The 22,885-nt window shown below is 47.8% G+C and overlaps 1 protein-coding gene across 1 annotated transcript in view; it reads left to right on the forward strand.

Moving 5' to 3' along the window:
- LOC8031705 (peroxisome biogenesis factor 1) overlaps positions 1-22,885 on the forward strand; it is a 76,016-nt gene that overhangs the window by 39,486 nt on the left and 13,645 nt on the right. The window contains exons 17-21 of the mRNA XM_040205722.2: positions 1,281-1,384; positions 11,308-11,476; positions 17,102-17,250; positions 19,073-19,248; positions 19,725-19,858. Of these exons, the coding sequence (XP_040061656.1) occupies positions 1,281-1,384; positions 11,308-11,476; positions 17,102-17,250; positions 19,073-19,248; positions 19,725-19,800 (674 nt within the window). The 3' untranslated portion in view covers positions 19,801-19,858. The remainder of the gene's footprint in view (positions 1-1,280; positions 1,385-11,307; positions 11,477-17,101; positions 17,251-19,072; positions 19,249-19,724; positions 19,859-22,885) is intronic.

The raw sequence follows: 22,885 nt of genomic DNA on the forward strand, positions 1-22,885 counted from the left end.
GTGGTTACTGTACCCTATGTGTTGCACAAGTTTGTCTGCTTTTTGCTCAGGGGTTGCGTGATGTCAGAATGCCGAGCTCTTATTGGCTGATTGAAAAAAATATTGGGTAGACCTCAAGGCATCTAGCATTTAGGTCTACCCACTATCGTTTCAATGAAAGCCCGGCGTTGTTCTAATGTCACCGCAACCAATGCACAACAAGCAGATGACTTGCTCTCCGCATTGGCCGTTTTCAAAAAGATGCAGCCATTAGAACGTGCTTTGGAGGCTTAGGTTTACTATAGGATGTTGGCCCCAAGGAGCACCCAGTAGGAAATTAAACCTTCGGCGGTGCATTCAAATTGGAGGTTTCTCTTGGGAACTGGTAAAATGCTACACGTGCCTCAAATGTTTATTAAAGTTACTTATTTAGTAGTTTTTGATGATGCTCAGCAAGTGTCTCATTGAAATCAATCTCTATTCTTACTAGCTAAAATATAATGATTGAAAACATATTACACTAACCATCTAATTATCCCAAATGCTATATACATCTCTAATTAAGTTTTTCAGCAGCGACCATTATATTGTTGACCTTTTTTCTGTGCAATGAAGGAAGGTCTCGTGGGAAGAATTTGGTTCAAGTTCCATGAAACACCCTGTATAACATTGTTGCCTCTTTTCAGTCACCTTCTAGATGGAGTCCTAGGCTATCGCAAGCTCGTCAATTGCTCAGAAGTAGAGTGTGGTGATATTTTCACTGGACGGCCCATAGAAATCTTTTAGTTCTTTTGGTATAACACACACATTGATTTCTCAGGGAATTACATTCTAATTAGGCATTGAAGATATAGTACATAACTTACTACAGAAGCTATACTAAAATATGTTTTTATTTTTTAGGAATGAGTTTAACATGAAACAGTTTTCTTTGTCTATTTGTCGTGTCTAACACAAAGGACATCTCGCTTCTAATTTAAATGGTAACTGAGAAAGGAATTGCAAAACTGCAGCATGAAACCACTTAAATAGATCTGTGTAGTCCAGCCTCCTGTTTGTTTGAAAATGTACCTATTTGAAAACACAAATTTCAGTTTTCAGTTAAACTTCAGTTAAGTGATGGCCTTTTCTGTCCCTCTTGACTTGGTGCTTGCGTTGTTTTGGCACTGTCTTTCTTAACTACGAACCTACTGGCCCAAATTACCACTTCATTTCATCGGTTTCTTTGGTCTGGCGTGTTCCACTTTCACCAGAGAAAATTCCAGCTCCGAGGGTAGGATTTTTTCTATTTGCCTTCCCAGGCGTGTATGTCCTTGCGGCGACCAGTCGGCCAGACCTGATCGACCCGGCCCTGCTCCGTCCGGGACGCCTGGACAAGTGCCTTCACTGTCCCCTGCCTAGCCCGGTAATCCTTTGGACTGCAAACATCCAAAGTTCAAAGTCAGATTTGGGGGTATTGGGCATTTCCACACCCCAGCGGAGGGCCGAGGATTCATCACGGTTGTGCGTCTTCTACGCAATAAGCCTCTGTCAGGTTGCGGGCACCTCTGCCAGGATTTGAACGTGCCACGTGGAGATTCGTAGGCAGGCAGTTTGCCCTGGCGTCACCGAGGCAGCTATCCAAGTCCAGCATCCCTTCATACAAATGTGTCTGTCAATGATAGCCAAGCCAACAGAATAGCCGACCATAGTGACCATAGTTCACTACCGGCTAATATCATGCCATCTTTACAACTTTATTGCAAGCGTAACAGGGTTTGTGCCAATCCCCCCCACCCTTGCAAAAAAAAAAAAAAGTTATATAGATATTTTTGTATGAAGCACTACTCACAAATATTTTTCACTGCAGAGTTGCAACAAGTAGGCAAAAACTGATGCTTCTTTACTTTTTTTTTTTTTCAGTCAATGAGAAGGAAAGAGAGAAATAGCGAGTTCGTTTCAGACGCGCTGGCACCGTTCGAGTTCTCTCCCAGAATACGTCGCACTCGCAGAGTGTTGCACGGAGAACTGGACTCAAGCGAACACGCCAAATGCACCGAGTGCATAAGACTGATGCTGCCGCCATCTATGTTCTAGAAAAGGTACTAATCTCAAACCGAAACTAGCGCCGTCTGGTTTGGACTCTGGAGTGATGGGCGGGAATGCAAGATTGCAGTCGCTACTAACGTTTATCTACAAACGTTGGTCGCTGCAATCTGTAGTTTATATTTGCGATGACTTCAAGCAGCTCGGCTGTCGTACAGATAGTTACAGACGGCGTAAAGTTCCGCATCCAGCTGTGTCCAAAGCAGCTGGTTGCGATCTCTTTATAACCGCTTACACTGAAGAAAGCTGATGATGCTGTCCGAGCAGAAGCTGGATCCGTTTGAGCATGGTATTATGCGTGAACCACTGAAGGCAGGGGCGGATACAGGAATTTCCTGAGGGAGGGGTCAGGTGTTGGTCAGCGTACCATTTGCTTAGGAACCCCTCCCCCTCTCCTTCGTTTTACGCCCGAAATTTTACACATGCAGAAATCAAGAGGGGGGTCAGGACATCCGGACCCCCCCTCTAAATCCGCTCCTGGAAGGGGTACGACTTAAAATCAGTCTGTTGGAATATCCAGCAAAACTTCGTGGGACTTTTGATTTCGATCGTCATTACAGGCGGATCAGATATTAGCCTTGGTGAGGGCGTCGAGACCGAAAGCTTTCTCGAACAAAATACGACGGGGCATGTTAGCTGACGTAGATAAATGTCAAACATAATGATGTTGCCAAAGCCTCGGGTAAAGTCGTTGTGTTTAGCTTTCACTGGTGTTTATCGGGCAGTCACAGCTGTTTCTGCTGGGGGAGTTTTGTCGACAAATGTTCAATTTTTCACCCGCACACGGATGGTGATAAACACCTCGGGGGCCGCTGATGCGTTTGTTCTGAGCATTTCTTTACACACTGGTATATTTCAGCGTAGCTGTACGGCAGTAGAGCGACTTAAAACCCACAAATAAAGCATGGTTTGTCGATTGCTTCCTTCATGAAATAGGAGACGCTCACAATTCAAGCTCACGTTTGATTCCGTTGCTCGCGGGACGCAATTTCTATCAGAAAATCTACTTTTTTTTTCCTTTCGGTTCCGCGACACACAGTAGCAGACGAACCCTCGTCGTCTGCTCTCGCTCCTCGCCGGAGCGAGGCATGACGGGATTGCATTTTTTTTCTCGGTGCAGCGAGTGCATGCACGCGTGGGGTGCCAGCGCTGAAACGAACTCGGAAAGTGCAACCACTCGTGGAGTGCCGGCTGGAACCTGCTCCACGCTGCGAGTGGGCCCACGTGGGCACGAGTGCCGTGAAACGAACTCGCTAAAAGTTAAATGACACTTGGTGTCTCGGTGCGTCGGCGACTCGGCGGTAGCCCTCTCCCTTGGCCCAGCACGAAAGCGCGATAGCGTGGACGGCGAGATGCACATGTGGTCTATTGAGCTGAGTAGAATGTATTCTCCTAGTAAAGGGCTTGTTCCCGGTTCGAAGTGCCCCAGGAAAGAAGGAGCGCACCATTTCGCCATCTGTGTCATTGAGTCACGTGTGTAACCCGCGGTTCGCCACTTCGACATGAGATGGCGGTACTTGTGCCGGTATCAGCGGAAGCTCACTCGCAGCGAAAACCCAGCGGAAGAAAGGAACGCGCTCGCTCGGGCAGCGGCGAAGGTGGTCGGACGTGCAACATGCCGTTATATTAACAATAAAGCCAGTTATTTTACCCAAAACGTCTACGGAGTTAACACGTGGGAGCTTCAGATCTGGCTTTTTGAAGTTATATTTTTCTTTGAAGAGTTCTCGGACTTCAGATTTTGAGGGTGATGCCTAGGGATAATTTCTAGTCGTTTACATCAACAACAAAAACCAAAAATATGGGGGGGGGGGCAGGCAGGCAGGGTTTGTGACTCTGGAAAGACAACAATGGTTAGGGTGACTATTTTCACCCTAATCATTGTTGCCTTTTAATTTTGGAGCTGTTGTGGAGCACAAAAAGGTGGCGGACGCGTGATTTGTTTTTTTTTGTGAACACGTCGCAAAAAAGAAGGGAAAAAAAATAAAAAAGAAAACTTCGATATATTGAGCACTACAAAAGAGCGGAGAGGTCAAGATATACTTTTATCTTTTGTTCTCCTTTGTTCGGTGTACGAACTACAGCGCACTGCACGCGGCCTTTGTTTTCATGAAACTCGCCAAATCACGCTATGTTGTGTCCGTTTTTTGTTTTTTTTTCGTCTTGCTGATTAGTTACTGACGGCTCGCGAATCCTGCGGGCAGAGCTGTTTAATATACTTTTTTGTCACGATAAGTCTGATAAATGAAATCTGTTAATTATATCTTTAATTAGTAAAAATAAACATATGGTTTTAATTATGAGCTTTCATAGCATCATCGAAAACCACTGTTTCTGTAAATTTTAGGATATAGGAGCGCACGGTGGGGATCATCCGTTTTGTTTTTTCTGCACCACTTGCACCTGATTTGCACAAGTGGTCACATTAGGGACTGCTGTGCTCCTCACGCACTCTAAAAGTCTTACTAAACCTTACTGATTTAGTGATTTTCGATGATGCTCAGCATGCTTCTTATTGGAACCATGTGTTTAATTTCACCAGTTGAAAAGTTAATCAACAGATTTTAGTTAATTATCATACTTTTAGTTAGCGATTGAGCCTTTCGTGACGATGAATTGTTTCTCCCGTTAACTGGTCAGTTGTATCTGTACCTTAACTCTTCCCTATACTTTTCCCTCAAATTTTTTAACCTCCTTTGTAGTGGTAATCTTTTTTTCCCTCGTTGTGGGTAGTCATTTAGTTGACTGTCATCCTTTAGTCGATCGCGAAGCTTCGATTAGTTACTCTAGTGTGGCCGATTACACTTCACCGCCTCGCGGTGGAGGTGGCCACTGAAGATGTGACATGCGGACAATCACGGGGCTCTAATCTGGACCCTTGTCGAAAACAAGTCGGCGAAGAATTTGGCGACTGTGATTGGCCAGTGCCGCGCTTGACCTAATTGGCGCCGGCCAATCACGGCCGCCGAATTCCTCGCCGACTTTTTCGCCAAGTGTCCTGATTAGGGTGCCTACATGAGCGGCGGAAACATGTAGGCACCTATAGTCCAGATTAGAGTTCCTGGTCCAAGGCCTTGTGCCACCAGAGTGCCCGCGAGACAGCACACAATCACACTGCACACTATAACCCGTCACGTCATATGACGTTACGGTGTCGCGTGACATCATGGCGTCACATGACATTGCTACTTCACATGCCGTGATCACGTAACAGTGACGTCGTATCACGCTTTTCTCGAAGCACACCCCGGGATCCGCGAGTAGACAGTAGTAATTCCGGTAACTCCGATAAGGGTAACTCCGCCGGCAGCTTGGCAGGTGCATTGTATCGTTGTCAGGTACCGTTATCGGAGCCCAAAAACGATCTATTAAAACGCCCTAAAAATCCTTCGCCGTAAAAAGAAAAAAAAAAAAATATCTTGAGAGCGTGACACCAAAATACATAACAACCGCGGCGTGCCCAAAACTTGGAACGGAAGTCAAACTTTGACAACAACAGCATCAACAACGAGAGAACCGCGTCGCAGCAATAACAGTATTAGCAACGTCTGATCGTAATAAAAGAACACACTGGCTTTCCGGTGCTACCGCGGGCGGCTTATTCTCGAGCATTCACTTGCCAGGCATAGGGTAGGGGTTATTATGAGCGACTTCTAAGCTTCTCCTCAGAGAGCGACGTCGAAGGCGAAAGCAGCTTTGCATACACAGTCCCCGAAAAGCCCGCGAATTGGACGCGGGCACCGCTGTCGGTCGGAAAGACGGACCACCGTCTTTTGTTAGGCATTTTTTTTCTTCTTTATTTTACACAGGCACACAAAAAAGCGCTCTGCATACGCGACCGCGTACGCTTTAATAGACAGAGCCTCCTCGTTCGTATATACCTTTTGGTGAGGTGAAAATAAAATGGAAAGGATGGAGGGTTTCCTAATCTCTCTTCTTCGAGAGCCGACATTTCGCCATTCGAACTATTTATTCTGCCAAACTGCGGCACTCAGATTTTGGGGGAAATCCCTTCTTCCCGTTTCTTTTTCTCCCCCCTTACCTCTTTATCTTTCTTTCTTCCTTCGTTTCGCGTTTAGTCGCAGAATAAGGGGGGCTCACGGAAAATCCGTTTCACGTTGAGAAATGTAAAAAGATAAAGTAGAGCACGCAGTTCGAATACATAAACTATGCACGACACGTGCAAAGGAAACCTGGAACTCCTTTCTTGATGTATATATCTTAGAGAGAGAGAGAAAAAAATATTATACGGGGCTATATAAATAAGAATTGAAGACGCGCTGCTGGACGGGTGATTGTGGTGATGGTGGGCACCCGCTTCAAGAACGCGGGGGGGTAGAGGCTCGGGGATGGAATTCTATCAGGAGCTCGACGTCCCCGTCCCCCCCCCACTTCTCCCGCCGCACTGTTATGTTATTTTTAATCTCTCCAATACCTGCCACTGCTGTCGGTTTCAGCGAGGGTGTGCCCGCGCATCCGGGCTTTCGTATTGTGCTGCGCGTCTTACTGTGCACGCTACGGCGTTTGGAAAACGGGGTTTCTTGGGAATGCAAAGAAATTGACAAGAAGGAGAGCGCGGCATTTATTTTATATTTCTCGTTCGTGCACGCATTTATTGCACACAGTGCGTCTGCCTACGCGGGATACATCGATCGGGCCTTGACACTTGTTGTCGCTTTCGTTCATGTTTGTTCGTTTTGCCCGCGTGGTCGTGACTCCGAGCCCACGACAGCGACCTTGACGATCAAAGGTACTGAAAGTTATCGCAACGGTAGCACTTGTAACAGGTGTAAGATGCGGTTTTTCATTTAGTTAAGCGTTAGCTCCACCTCCTGTCCTGAACAAGTTTCTGTGACTTTGCAGTCAGAGGTACGGAAGCGCGTGCTTGAGCGCCGATTGCAGCTGTGCACCCGCGTTCTTCTTCTCGTCGGAATTGCACAGAAGGTTGTCCACGAATATGGAAGAAACAAAACCCGCGAACAGCCTACCCTGCCGGCACGTAACGTCGTGGCACGATAGGAGGCGACAACTCGAGCAATAGACCTGTTGCAATACGTACAGCGCCACGACAGCAGGGGATTTTGGGAACCCTCGGTACAGATCACGTGCTTTCTCGTTGCGTCTCCGTGACTGCGTGTAAGTCAAGGCAGCTACTGCCAGCAGCAGCCTTCGCGGATCGCGCTTACCCGCTCCGCGAGTGCGGCCACCGGGCGGCCATCTTGCCTGCGGCGAAGTCGCGTTTTTGCTAGCGTTGCAGAGGCTGGCGGCAGCGTGTTGAAGACACGTTTTCTACTCGTTCGTCGTCATTCGCCGAAGAAGTTTTCCTAAACTTCTGTAAGCGGTGAGACTTGCCTTTGAGAACACGTGGAATGTTTTACAAAAGCGCAGTGCCGCAGGAATAAGGCACCACTTGTCGAAGTCAAGTTTCGCCGGTCTCGCGGCGTGATCAAAGCTTCCTTGGCACGCCGAAGTCCTGCGCCTCTGTGCCTTCGCACGCTTGGATACCGATGCGGGTCGACTCTTGTCTGCGTTGTGCTATTCACTTATTTGAATACGCAATACGTCGTCACTTTCTTTCACGTCCCGCGGTGTCTCTGGATCCACTTATTTTGCACCGCAACCGTGGCAGGGTTCTATTATAGTTCGACAAACCGTCGGTGTAGTAGACGACGGAGCCGGTGCAAAGGAGAGGGATGAGAAAAGGGCAGCCTCGCAAGCTAGCCCAACGCGATACATTCTCCCCCATTTCCGTGCTCTCGTCCGACTCGGTTGCTCGAGCGTTGTTGCCTCGGTAACAAGCTCCTGCTCGCGTATGTCACGTGGTAGCGGAGGAAAGACGATGGGAGTGGCGTATTGGGGACTCCCATAATTCGTCGCGCGGCGCCCGCGGGCTTTTGGGATTTTTGCAAAGAGTTTATTGGGCCCGACCTCGACGCCGAGGGACCTTCGACGTATTGATTTGACACGAGGAGCAGCCGAGCACTGACGCAGCGCTCGTGTCCAATCGGTTGCTTCGCTGGATCGGTCGACCTGTGTAGACGTCAAAAGGCTATAGGGCATGGGCTTTGATTATTGCAAGTGCTGTTGGTAGCGCACGGCCGCGGCGTTTCGACGTGATCGTTGACGTTTCTGACGTCACCCCTGGGTGTTTCTGCGCATACCTTGACCCTGAAGTGCCACTGATGATGCGCGTACTTTGGCCTTGAAGTGCCAAAAATGATGCGTGCAATTTTCTTGTACCTTGTGTCCCTCTTGGGTCGGGCATGCAGTATTTTCAAATAAATAATACACGGAGTCCACAGCTTCTGTGGGCAGACGCACTTCTCTATGTACAAATGGTTGCGCGTGCACTACTTGAACGTGCACGCGCGCACCAGACTGGCAGGCGCGCAAGCAAGCGTGCGCACGTTCCAAGTGTACAGATGGAAGCGCGTGCGCTGCAGGTGCAGTCTGACAATATGACGGACGCGATCGCCAAGCCTTCGTACGCGTTTTGCGCGTGTCGCCTATTTCGTTAGAGGCTACACGTGCGATCAATTTCAAACACAAGCAAATACAGTTTTATCACATAAAGACAACACCAAGCAACCAAAGCTCGAACTACGGTCGGCTTCCGCAAGGCGAGTCGCGCGACGTCTTCTGCCTTCTCCGGGGCCCTCTGGGAGTCGAGGAGGAAGGTAGCGCAATGACTCTCCTTCCGGACGCCAACTTTGGTTCGAGCTTTCGCCGCTGCGTGACGAGGGCCTTCGCACATTCGCACACGTACGGCTCGTGGCACGTGCCAACATGTACATGCGCACGAAAATCGAAGGGAAAAAAAAGTATACAAAACTGCACCAAATAAAAGTCGTTGCGGAAAGAATATAATAATAAAAAACTATAAAACCTCAGAATTGAAATCCTGCTCTTTCCTTTTCTTTTTACCTTTTCGGAGATCATTTATTCGAGCGCCTTTGGCTCTGCAGCCGTGCCGCGCCGAAGGTGGTTATCTTTGTCATTTCATTTGGGGGCATTGTATCGGCGTGTGTTTGGTAGCGTACTTTTGTGTTCGCTTTTACCGCGCGTTGCGCGGTTTATCTCCAAGCGGTTTTTTCTCCGCTTTTCTGGCATTTTATTTTGACAGACGTCTGGAAGGCTAGGGAGAGAAAGCTGGGGTTGTCTCTGTTTCCTCTCCCCTGCTTCTTTTGTTACCTGCCCAAACATAAAAAAAAATAAAGCCTTGCACCGCACTTTCTTGCGCTGCTTTGTGTTCTCCGTCTCCTTCGCGATATCCACGCACCGCAAGTCCTTGTTTACGGTAGAATCGAACCACTGCTTTCTTTTCTCTCTTCGCGAGAGTGTATTCAGCGTGGAATTGATCGTTTTATTTCTACGCTTTTATCCGTATCCGTGTGCGAATGTCGGCTCTTTTTTTGATTGTTGTTTAAAGTGAATTCGGGGGGAAGAAAAAGAATACGTTGGGGGCGACCATAATACCCTTATCGAGCTCGAACACGTTTGCATTTCATGCGCACACTTCCCTTTCGTATTTTTTTTTTTAATCCACCTTTTTTTTAACGATCGAAGGTATATATATATATATATATACCTTATAATATCGAGTGACCATCACCCGTTTCGTCACAGTTTTCACTTGTCGTAGGTACGAGTAAATCTAAATGAAGCTCCAAGGAACACTGTCCCTGAATGTCCTGGAACGGCTATAACTACATGCGATTGCCGAGCATTTGCGCTTCATTGTTGTTTGTATCTGTGGGTGTGGCTGTATGTGCATACATGCATGTGTCCGTGTGTGTTTGCGTATTTATGTGCGTGTGTGTGTGGGTGTGTGTTTGTATGTGTGCGTATTTGTGTGCGCATACACATCGCAACACTGTTAGCGCGAACACGACATCGGCGCATTTTTGTATTTTACTTCTAAATGGTATTAGCGAACACGAAATATTTTCACTTACATTATAGAATTAAATGAGCACTTTCCGGTCTATCATAACGCGGGGTGCGTGCATTTGTGATTCTGAACATGAATTATCTGAAATTACGTATTAGAAACTGAAACTTAGGTTGTTTTTTTTTTAGTACGTTGTTGCCATCCGCAGCGGCTTCACATTTCTTACAGGTAGTGACAATTATTTCCGCTGCGCTTTCAAACTCGGCCCCGAAGTTTACGAGGGGCTTGATAACGGTGCATATAACTTATCAAATAGCTAAAGTACGTATCAAAGTCCACAGAAAGAAAACACTGACGTTTTGTAGTAGGACTAAGAAAACCCCGATTATTATTATTATTTATTTTTTGTTGTCAGTAACACGTAAATTAGTTATTTTAATAATTCGTACCACACGGCTATCAAGCCTCTCGTGAAAGTTGGAACCGTCAGTTTGATGTCAGTGCGCTGTAAGTCGAACTAAAGTTTTGGGGTGTCTTAAATGAGACAAAAGGTGTAAGATACACCCTTTTTTTTTTCTGAGAGTGTAGGTACGGTTGGCACGGTTGACAACTGGAAGCTTTCGAGCTAATTGATTCGAAATTCGAGCAACCTAGTATTCGATCTGACCCGCGAATTTATGTATGTGATTTGATTTATTCTATTTACAATCCTGTTGCCGGCCTTTGCTCCGAATCACACCAGTCAAAACGAGTTTTTTTTTTGCGAGATTTAGACAAAGTTTTTGTTAAGCGTCTTTCCCATGTGGCTTGTAGACACTGCGGTAAGCTAAACCCGCTTTGTCCGTATACTACTCGGTCCTTAAGTTCCTAGATAGGAGGTTCCTACAGGTAGCGACATTCTCTGAAGCGCCGACTGCGTGACGGTACAGCTTTTAAGAAGCGAATGGCAGCGCACAGCAGAAGAGTAAACTAAACGACGTCATTTTGTTCCTACGGATTGTGCTTCGTCATACGTTTAGTTGTCGTTCCTTGTAAAAAGAAGCATTGAGGGACTTGGTGCGTGAGAGAAAAGGGAACCCGGTTTTTCGCCAAAGCAGCACCTAAAGTGAATCTTCATGGTGCTAATCGTCGTTGCCACCACCAACTAAACCATCCACGCACAAAAAAAAAAAAAAATTTGCAGGACTATGGCGCATTTACTCTGCCTGCTGGATTTAGCCGTCGTTGGTCGAGGTCAGAAGGAAACAAGAGCACGTGGGCACCTTGGGGGGGTAAACGAACGCACGAGATCCGTAAGGAGCGTACGAACTTGCATGCCGAATAGCCACGACTGTTGCACTCTGGCGAACCAGGAGGAACGTCTGTGCATCCTGCAAGCGCTGAGCCGCAAGTTGCTCCTTGCCGACGACGTGGACCTGGCGTCGGTGGCCCGGAGGACGGACCACTTCTCGGGCGCCGACCTGCAGGCCCTGCTGTACACGTCCCAGCTCGAGGTCGTCCACGAGGTCTTTCCGGAGAAAGGTGAGGCCGAATGGCGGTCAAGTTCCCTGACGTATAGGTGTCTACAGTCGTGGTCCAAAACGAACTAGAAGACTTAAGGCACTTCGTCGTTCAAGTTCGCACAGTTGCTATACGGAGTGTTGCGCTCGCTCGTAACCGCTTACGACGAAAGAATGTAGGGAGCCTATATTAGGGAGTGTTTCAAACTGATCGATCGTGGTCACGTGGTTTGTGGGCCGCGTTTGCAATACGAGCTGAGTGGAGGAGCCGAAAGCGTTGATCGCCTGTATAACGTTTCTGCCTTTCCGCCCGCTTTCCTCCTCGCCACGCGAAAACGCCGCGCATGCGCACCTGTGACCAATCTCCGCATGGAAGGCGTCCGCCGTTAAATTGCAAACGCTTTCCATGTTTTGAGATGGGCCCTCTCTCCAGTCAAGGTTCTCTGAGAGAACAGACGGCGTATTGGCGCCACCTATGGTGTAGCCCTGGAACTCTCCCGATTTGCGTATAACTATAGGCCTTTGCAGAAATCGCCTCCTGCGCGCTGCCATCTTTGTCTGCTGGGCTGTGGAACGCCTTCTGAGTATGCGCTGTTTATCTGCTGCGCGCTATATCGGACGCTGCGCAGGCGTCCACAGCTCAGTGACTCAGCATTTTTTGCCCGCTCGCTTCGTTCGAGACTGCCGCTGGAAAGGTCTATTCGCGACTCCAGCAAAACGGACGCCACCAAGCGGGAAAACCGGGAACCAGCCGGTCCAGGTCACTCCGCGCCCCTCCGCGTCTCCGGTGGCTTTCGCGGACACGTGTTGTCGGCGCGGTGGCGAACAATGTAAATTGACGAAGGTCCGAAAATTTCTTAAGTTTGCCCGAGCGATCATTAGTGTGGTGAAGCCTCAGTAGATTGTCTTCTATTACGTGTTTGAAAGCCCGTTTACTTCATAACACACGGTCGCGTGCTTTCGACTTCTTGGATGGGGAGGAATCACGGAAAAACGTTTCGATTTCTTGTCTGTCTCGAATCAGATTCAAAGTGACGACTACTGATTAACTGATAAGTGGTTTCTTTATAAGGATGTAGAACAGTGGACTCAGGACGACAGACGAGGCATTTCACTGGAGGGAACACCAATGTTGCAGTCAAGTGAATGGGAAGGTTCGATAGCTGCTTTTCTTGAGTTTGGTTGTATTCGGTTAGCTTCAAGTTTGAGCCACACACGCCGGTCGGTGCGTTGGCTATTAATCTTGGCTGTTTTTCGCCAAAAAAGCCTCTGGACCACACTGAAAGAGTTTGGCTGATATCGCAATTACTTGATTCAGGAAAACCTGCTCTCTGCAAATGATGAATGAGGGAAATTATCGGTTTTCAAAAAGTAGGGAACGAGTCCCGCAACGTTAGAAGCTGTCACGGCATTTCGATCTATCGCGCCTCCAATATTTATATTATACCCCCGTCGAAGCCAGCAGCAATATACGTCTACATTCCTCAGGGTGACCGGCCACAAAAAATACTCATTCTCTCCGTTCAGGATTCGAAGCAAAGTTCAATGCAGAGAGGTTCTGCGTGAATCTCTAATGAAGACTCTGTTCAGTTTGTCTCCGGGCTGCCAGCTAGGACATGTCTCTCTCTGTCAAATATACTCTTGTTCAGAAGTTCGCCGAATAGCTAGTGAACTAAGCTCATATTTCAACCCGAAGAATATACCAATATCGCTTTAGTGGGACATAGTACAGAATATAATACATAACCCGCTCGTCAAAGTGACTTCTCGATTGCTACTAAAACCTGAATTGAAATACGCTACTTAGTGGGGCGCCGGCGGGTTAACATGGTCCTTGGCTCAAGAAGCGCTTACTTAATTTTCGTGATTTTACTGCAGACTGTGTTGTTGACCGAGCAGACGACTGGAGCTGTTTCTTAAACGCGGATACGCACAAAAGCTCGTTTTCGCGGACAGATAAGTCGCATGGTCGAGGCATGCGAGTTAGCTGCAAATTACTCTCTGTGGAACAACTCTGTAGTCATCGCCGCCTTCCTTAGATGGTCAAAACTGATTAGTATATTACCGTCTCTCCGGAGCCCATAGTTTTGGTTTTGAACGAAATCTCTGAAACGAAAGTTTGATATGAAAAAACAAAACAAAAAACACCGGGAAAACAAAACTATGTTTTGCAAGTTTATGTGCACCGGCTACACTTAACCGTATCAGTTCAAATACCAATAAAATTTGGCATTAAACAAAATAAAATATGTTAAATTGAACGCGCCACCTGTTCAGGCGGCCCGGCCGAGCCAACGCGACCTGGACTCAGCCGCCATGTTTGTTTGGTGGTGGCGCCCCCTACAGGTCGCTGGAGTGGCGAATAGACTTCGAGGTTTTGCAGTATTTGCGAGATCGAATGTACGCACTGTCTTGTCACATTGCCGGAATCATTTTCAAGTCCACGGCGAAAGAATGGCGCGCAAATAAAGAGGAAATATATGCAGTTCCAGGGTTAGCCGTTAACTAACGCCAGCATTTTTTTTGTTCTTGTAAGCGGGAATATAAAGGGTTGCGAAGCACTCGGTGGCACTCAAACGCAACTTGAGGTTTCTCACCTGGCTGGCTGTTTGTGAAACGGTGCCTGCGCAAAAGTGAGAGATGCCTCGGGCAGGTTTTCGAACGTCGCCAGGTGGTACCAACAACTTCAAGCCAGGTGACCGTTTCTTAGGGCCCCTGCATGAGAAAGGTAGCGACATCGTCTCCCTTCTTCTCTGGCGCGCACACTTCTTTAATCGTTAATTGTGTTTCGCACTTTCGTACTCGCGCATTAACGTAGCGCCGCCTGCTACAGTCAAAGGCTGCAAGACTTGTACACACCGACGAAAAGCCCGTTGTCACGTTGTACGTTCTGCGTTCAATTGGACGAGCCGCAAAGAATGTGCTCAAAGAAAGACTACGAAAGCCGTGACGTTACGGTTTGGCGTTATTCAATTGGCGACATGGACTTCTAGCGTCCACTGAGCCCTGACAGCATCGGCATTCCTCCCTCCTCGCACTTCCCCTTGCCGACCCTTTTATCTTTAAAGAGAGTTTTCGTAGATTGTTTTCGGCGTCCCGCAGCTCTCTCTGTAAAGGCTCGTTCACACTCTTGCAACCGACCGAGAGAGACCAGACCGGTTTTTAAGCCTCTTGCGACGCTGCAGCGCATCCGGTCCTAAGACGTCGCAAGAAGATTAAAAACCGGTCTGGTCTCTCTCGTTCGTACTCGGTGGCAAGAGTGTGAACGGGCCTTATCCCTCTACGATAACCGGACTCTACAGTCAAGGCCATCGGCGCGCAGGCGCAGTAGCGGCTGCTTCGTTGCGGAGGGCTTAGCGGAAGGGGAAACGCGGTCTACGAAAACTCTCATATATGTTTGATGGAGAAATAAACATTCTCCTCCTTCTTATAATTATTATTATTTTGCTCTTCTGCACTCGCGCGTCGACGGTAGCGGCGCCTGGATCGCCTCAAGAGGCGGCGTTCTTCAGAAGATGTCTGTTGAGACAAAATGGCGGACGAAAGGAAATCGTTTTCCTCGTTCAGCACGCGGACCACCATACATTTCTTTCATCGCAGCGTAAAATCGGTGTTACATATGAAAGCAAAGTGATTTTTCGACGCTAGAAACCTCCATCTTGTCAGTGCGTAGGAATGACACGGCGGAAGCGTAAAAATACTTACTGGAAACGATGTTTGTTTCTATGCTGCCTACGGAAACCAAGCAGCGATAGCAGACGACAGAGTCGAAACGACCTCTTCTCCTGAGCTTTTCGGCGTTGCCGCTACGCGGCGTTGGTTTCGACCGCATGGCGCGTTTTTCTACACGTGAAAACGCGACGCGCTATAGGCAACCTGCAATGCTGTTTGGTTTGGCGCCATCCAGCGACTGAAGCAAGAAATATTGGATACCCCTGGGAGTGGCGGCTTCATTGTTCAAACGGGAGCTATTACTCTGGTGGCGCCGCTGAGCCTAGTGTCTGAATCAAGAAATACTGGGTATCCCAGGAAGCCGTGATCGCGTAAGGTACCAGTAGAGCGGAAGCTACGGCCCTGGCGGGCCAATTGGAACGTGACTGCGTATCATCGGAGCGCGCCTCAACTCCGGAGAAGTATCAGGCTTTTCGCTGCGTCATGCTCCAATATATGTGCGTTGCGCTCGTATACGTCGCGCATTACAAAGCATTCGGCACGCAATGTGGGGCTTATCGTTCATCCTTTTCCAAGTTACAACGAGACAGGGTATAACCGTGCGCTCTCACGCTGCTGGCGCCGCCTGCCCGTTGCCGGTTGGCTAGGAACGTTCGCGCGGAAGCTGACGCGGGGGCACCGCATGCAGACAAAGCCAAGCACCGCTGGCCGCGCGTTATCAGCGTTGCCAGATAACAGAATTCTCAACACGCGATGTAAATGTTGACGCAAATACTACAAAATGAGAATTAGATGAACAAACAAGTAAATAAAACGGGTTTGTGTGTCAAAAGAAACACCTTTTCAATTTTACATGGAAAATAAAAATGCTTTTGAACACTCTGAAATGTGCTGAATACGAAACAGCGTACTGTGCAGGATCACGTGATAGTTCGACCGACCATCATTGGGCGAGAGCCGCTTCGACGCCTCGGCGCGCGCGTCTTGTTCTGGGTCGGCTAGAAAAGAACGCTCCCGCGAAACGCGCGCCCGCGCGCAGGAAGTGACGTCAGTTTGACGTCGGCTGTGCATCCATTCATCCTTCTACCGCGATGGCATGGTCCAGTTTCTTTTGGATACGAATGTGCATTGAGGGAATCCCATGTGTGTTACGTTGGTTCGTATAGCTTTTTTTTAGCCGTATGTTTTATGGGACAAGTGCCATGATGGAGGCATGATAGGTGTGTTGTACTGCATTCCCAAGCGAAGGACGCTCCTTGTGTTATGTTAAAAGTTTTTTTTCTTTTTTTAGTGCATGGGTTGCATGGTAGTTAAGCAATTTTGCATTTTTTTTTAAACGGTTAAAGAGATGTTTTTTAAACGATAATGTCTTTGCGTGGGGCACAAACGTGTATGAGAAATATTGCCCGCCGGCGCTAGTTTCGTACGAGTAAATAAAGTTCAAATTAACTCTGCGGCAAGCTGTGACTAGTGGTTGCAACATGGTAGTGAGATTTCACAGCGATGCTGTTTCTGTTAAAGGCCGTAAAAGTACCGACGGTGGACGAGCAATGACCGGCTTCCAGACGAGTTCGACAGATGGCGCCACCAACGCAGTCGCGCGCAGTGTCTTCTCCGTGTGAACGGGGGGGGGGGGGGGGGGGGGGTCGTCGTCGTCGTGGCGAAGGAGAATCGGCGTTTTGTTTTGACAACTTCGGATGACCACCCTTAACAGTTCATTTTTTATTTATTATTCTTCATTCAAGTTTTTGTGCTATATGTGCATTGAACATCGACTGAAGAGTTTTAAGAAAATAGAGACGTCATGTTTCTCACCTGATATGACGTCTGCAAACAGCATGTATGAGTTACATTTTGGAGTATCAACACGTATGCGGCGACCTCTAAACTACACGCGAAGGGGTTACAATCCGCGCACATTCACACGGCGATTTCGCTGGATCACTCGAATTCTCGTTGTCGCGTCGGCTTTCAGAAAGGAGCGGTAAGGGCCGTCGGTTGGACGGCTCTTCGTCTTCGGAGGAGCCCGGCAGCGCCTCCGACACGGACTTCTTCTGCGCCCCGGCAGCTGGGGACCTGTCCCCAACCCTGGGTCCGGAACAGAATCGGCAACTGGTGCTCGAGGTCCGTGGCCTGGGAGGATATTTACTCTATTATTGTACTCTTGATAAAACGGAACACGAAAAACTATACTACTTTTGAACTTTTATTAAACAAGACAGTACGCGCAATGTTTAGCGTTCTTTCAATATCTTAAATATACTCTAATTTACTTTTAGAGAACTTCTTTTTATCTGTCTGGCCCGCGCGTCGACCCCGTCTCGCAATTTCTGCATGCATACTACAAGGATATGTTTGTTATACTAGTAAACTTAAGTATACCTTGCTAAGTGTTCATAAAAGTGTAAAATTAGTATGCGCTTAGTGTGTTTCATTTTACCGTGGGTATTTGTGCTTTCACGATTTTTCTCCCCGGTGGACACTGCGTCCCACTCATCCGTTCACGCGCCGCAGCTGACAGTATACCTGGAGCGAAAATTCGCACGGCAAACTCAGCCATCAAATGAGTTCACATCTTGTCCCTTCCGGCTTCCGTATTGGCGTTCATTGAACGGCAGCGTGGTTTCACTAATCGCTACTGCGTGGGGCAGTTTTCAAAGGTTATTATAGCAGCCGTTACTGCACTGGCCAAACTGTCCCGCTAAGTCGGAGACACAAATCACTTCACTTTGGGGCAGATTAACTTCTCACTCACCGTCTATGTAATAAATTCGTCTGCGTACAACGAATTTGACTAAAAAAATCGAATATGAATAGAACGATTTTGAGTCCATAAGCGAATATAGACCATTTCATTTAGCTCTCTCAGGGCGGAGCCATTTTGTTCGACCGCAGCGCCCTCTCCACACATCCGAGAAGTTTAGCAGGTTCGGCGGGGTAAAACGAGAGAGGGCACGCGCCCGATTTCGCTAACAGACGACAATCCTGGAGGATGCCTTTCTCTATCTTTGGGCTGTACCGGCTGGCTGTACCAAACATCCAACTCTCGCTCGTGGCTGCCGTTGTGAAGTGGTTCGCGTTCTTACAATATTTATAGCCATTCCAAAATCAGTCTATAGCGCTCTGTTCTTTTATATCAGGATCAACTATAGCGTATCTTTGTTCCGTTACTTCATTAGCCGTGGAGTCAGCCGGCAGTACTATACCTCAACCACTGTGTCTATTGCGTCAGGAAAGCACTTTTTTATTCATTACTCCAAACTTCCACTCATTGTCGCTAAAGGCCTACAGCAGCACGAACTCCGTATATACAACGTTACTGCAACCGAATTTACTTTTCGCCGGAGGACCGGCCACTGTGACACAATCTTCTCATTTCTTTTTTTTTTTTTTTTTTTCACACGCAGGTAACAGCGCAATTAGACCCGGTTAGTTTTTTTTTTTTTATCGAGCATAGCATTACACGATAACTTGCATATTAAAATCCGCGCGTTTGCGCTTGAAATTTCCAAAATGATGCGATTTTAAACGGAGTTTGAACGCCGGCCGGATGTTAGGTACAGCCAACTCGGCAGAGCAGACGACTTGTGGGGTGAGAGGGGGAGGGCATTTTTTTCTCTCTCCGCTCTTCCTAGTAGAACGGTCTATAGACAACGAATTTTACTTGTTACAACCAATATTGAACGAATTTCACTACATTCAATAAATACCGATAGAACGAATTTGTCTCCATACAACGAATATTGATAAACGAATGAGGCTCTACAAGAAATTTGTCTTCATATGTAAGGAATATTGACACAGTAAATGAGACAACGAATTTGTTTCCATACAACAAACATTAATACAAGCAACGAAACTACAAGGAATTTGTCTCCATATCAGGTATATTGTATGATACTTATACAAGAAATTCGAATCCATGTACAACGAATGGATCCGACAGGTAGAGGCGCTGACGGAGAACCTGCTGGGTCACGGCGGCCGCCGGCAACAGCGTCGGCGCTCGAGGCGCGACAGCACGGCCCTGGCGCTAACCATCTACCAGCGGCACCTGGAAGGAGCCCTGACCAAGACGCAGGCTTCGGTCTCCGCCTCCGAGAGGGCCAAGTTCGACGCCATGTGAGCGCACGACGCTGACTTTCCGTGACAGCAATTGTTCACGAAGTAGGGAACAGTGCGCTTGCGCAGCTCTAATTGACGCTTATAGTTAAGACATATATATATATATATATATTTTTTTTTTTTAACAAAGGCTCGAACTAATTCTGACAAAGTTGTAAAGCGACAGTCACTTATAGATATTGCGTAGATTTGTTCTCGCAAATAATGTATGGTGAGGGTCAGCGGTAACGTATCCGAGCAGCTCCTGCGCATGCGCCAAGCTTCACTCTCTTCAATTCAAAAGCTGGCATTGTTGCTTTTTTTTTTTCTTACGGAAGTTACGTCTCTATTCTTGGAATATCAAACTACTATACTGAAACAAGACGATGTCAAAGAGCATCGGCACGTCTATTTTCGTTGTGTCTAGTGTTGCTGCCGTGTTTATTGTTTTCGTTTTTATATTCGCGTCAATTCTTTTTTTTTTTTTTTTTCAGATATGCTTTGTTCCGGTCCGGCACATCGCTTACCGAACTGCGTCTGTCGGGAGGACAACGCGTCACTCTAGCTTGAGATTACTGTCGCACAGCGTGCCTTGTGGCCTTATTCACGTCGTTTCACTGTGTAGAAGGTGAGTTTCATTCCACCCGGTTTACTTTAGAAACCCGTCTCCCCCGCTCTCTGCTCGCTTTCCACCGTTAGGGCACGAACCGCGCACTGCCATCCTGAGGTGCGGTTTAGAGACGCTTTCGAGCAGCTGTGCATGGGCGCCGCCATAACCGACCTTCAGTTTTTGTTTCCTCGTGTTCCGTTGGCCCGAATCAGAACTCGGAGTTCTGTCGTCCCCGCGCTGTCTCGTCTCTCCTCTCCCTCACTTCCTGGACGCATTGACGTGGCAACGGCAGAACAATGTTTTAGCCCATACTGGAAGTGAAGACATTCAAGATGGCGGCGCCCTCGTGGAAGAGGTCTTCGGCGACCTGTGGAGAGTATACGGTCCCCGCGACCCAATAAGATAGTCGGAGCGAGGCGCGTGACACCACGTGACGGGAGCGTGGGCGCCACTGCTCCAAGGAACCGGCTGTCGTCTGTAAGCTGGCTAAGAGTGGTCTGCTGCGAAACCAACCAACTTCGGATGAACGTCCCCTGCCGCGACATTGTCGTCCACTGGGGTAGTGAGCACTTCGGGAACAGTTCATGAGACGACCATGCGCTCAATTTAGCCGCGAATCTGTGGCCAGGACGTTATTTTGAGCGGAAGCGGTCGGGGGGTTACACGGCTGCGATCGCCAACCAGACTTGTACGTAATCCGTTACAAGTAACGGAATTACTTGTAAGTCCTTACATCCATCAGTAATTTATTAACGGCATAATTACATGTTTGCTAGAGTAATTGTAAAGTAATTCTTTTACATATTTACTTAGCGGATTCGTTGTAGTCCCTTACATTTTTTCACAGCTTCACCCCCCCCCCCCCCCCTTAAACAAAAATGAAAAAAAAAGAAGAAACAATTTTTCTATTTTAGTTAAGTTGAGCGCGGTCAGACTGTGGCGCCCTTCAGTTCCCCAAAGCCAAAGTTTTTGCATTGTAATACTGAAACGGAGTACATTAGAATGCTACAAGACTTCCCAGTGACTGCGCCGTTGAAACGGAGATCAGTAATTGGGAACAAGCATTTACAGCCTCCAAAGTGTATAATGCTCGTACCATATGCAGGATGTATAAACCTTTAGGGTGGCATTGGCGTAGCGAGTACAGTCACTCCGCTTATAATCACGTTGCCACAGGGAATACCATCGTGAATTCTACAACCGTGGCAGTGTCTGTTTGACCTGCATCCAGACGAACGCAACAATAACAACAACGCGTTGTACTCTCGGGGAACGCGGTCCCTCGAAAAGTAGTTATATGGCGCAGAGGACGACATCAAAAGTTGCGCCGCGACCAGCTTAACGACTCCTCGTTAGCCAGAAGAATATATTGTCTGATTGCCAGAGCGTGAAAAAGCGTAGTAAGCGTGGCTTTGCCGCTGCCTTTAGGCACCGCGAGGCAGGCGGGCGAGCCCCGCGGAACCTCCCGCTTGTGGGGCCAGCGAATCAGGACGTGCATTGCGGTCGACCAGGCGCGAGTTCATTCGATTTGCGGTCGCTTTCTCGCTTCGGGCACCCCGAGCAAATCTGGGCCGGTAATGATCGTGCGCCGGTATGCTTCCCCCACACCTCGCGTTTTTCCTTTTGCCCCTACGGGAAGAAGAGGAATCGTTTCTTCTTACGTGTCGCCGACCGACCGACGGGTTTTATTCGGGTTGTTCGCGGCGTTATCTGTCGTGCCCTTTGGGCTTTTGTCGCCGTTGAGAGCAGTCGACAGTGACGAATAATCAGCGGGCCTCCGGCCAAATTAGATTTGTCCTCCTACCCGCCTTTGCGGGGTACCTGTTTTTTCTTCTTGATGCGCTTGCGAACGCAAACTCTTTATTCATTTATTTATTTTCGTTTTAGGTCGCGTGTGTTTATACTCGGTTTCACATTATGATGGACCGCGGCGGACGCTACGAGTCACCCTATAGCCAATCCATTGCTTCGTTAGCGTCACATGACATTCGGGAGGGAAGCAGCGATGCGCAAGGCACGTGTAGTCACGTGATACGTTCTCAGCACCGGATTGGCTGGTGTGGTTCGTGGCGTCCGCTGCAGTCCACCATACGATGAAACGGAGCGTAGATTGGCTTCTGCGATCGTGACGTCATTGTACTCACGTGAAACTTGTGTGACCAATGGCGTTGGTTCGGTGACGCCCTCCTGGTTCGTTTCTTTTTATTATTCATTTATTGATTCGTTTGTTTCGTTTGGGAATGGGGTGATTTGTTTCGGATGAACAGTCGCGGAAGATTTGCTGCTCAGTGAGCCGTATATACCCCTCTTGGCGTTCTTCTTTCCGAACTCTGCTCTTGTTTTTTTTGTTTGTTTTTTTTCTGCTTGTTTTTCGGTGGTTGTAATCGGTGTTTGAGAAACCTTGGCAGAGAAAACGGAACGCTTATGCGGCGGAAGTGCTCCGCATTGAAGCGTGTGTGAAGCCTGTGGAGCATATATGTTCTTACTTCTGCGCGACTGGTTTGTTTCTGTAGCTGCGGGGCTAGAGGTGAAAATTGGCGGAAACACACCGGGAATGAAGCGACGATGGCAGCGGGAAAAAGTGTTTAAGAAAACCCAAACATATAAACCGGATATTTTTTATTTATTTTTTAAATTGCAGTTGGATGTAAAAAAAAAAAAAAAAAAGAGAAAGAAAGGTTTTTTATGCACCTAAAGGCTTCGGTTTACGCTCGAGTTGACATGCACTGGTTAGTTGTCAGTTTTATGTGACGTTTATCACGTCGGAAGTGTGTATACTTGGGTTCTTTTGTAAGTTGATATGTTTGTTAGAGGGTATTATATAAAAATTAAGCGCTTTCCCTACCGACCACTTTTTTTTTCTTTTATAGCATTTCTGAGCGAATTTAACGCGCTTTTGTGTCTATCCTTCGTTTTGTAGCCAGCGAAGCCGTCATTGGCTGCTGCGCGAGACCTTGTAGAAAATAGGCGAGATCGCCGCCCGCCGCGATTGTCCTTGGCACTGGCCAGTCGTAGTGCGGCCCTGGCCACTCCCAGTGCGACTCT

The sequence above is a fragment of the Ixodes scapularis genome, unplaced genomic scaffold (assembly GCF_016920785.2).
Source record: "Ixodes scapularis isolate PalLabHiFi unplaced genomic scaffold, ASM1692078v2 PGA_scaffold5__190_contigs__length_132052651, whole genome shotgun sequence".
In the NCBI taxonomy this organism is placed as follows: domain Eukaryota; kingdom Metazoa; phylum Arthropoda; class Arachnida; order Ixodida; family Ixodidae; genus Ixodes; species Ixodes scapularis.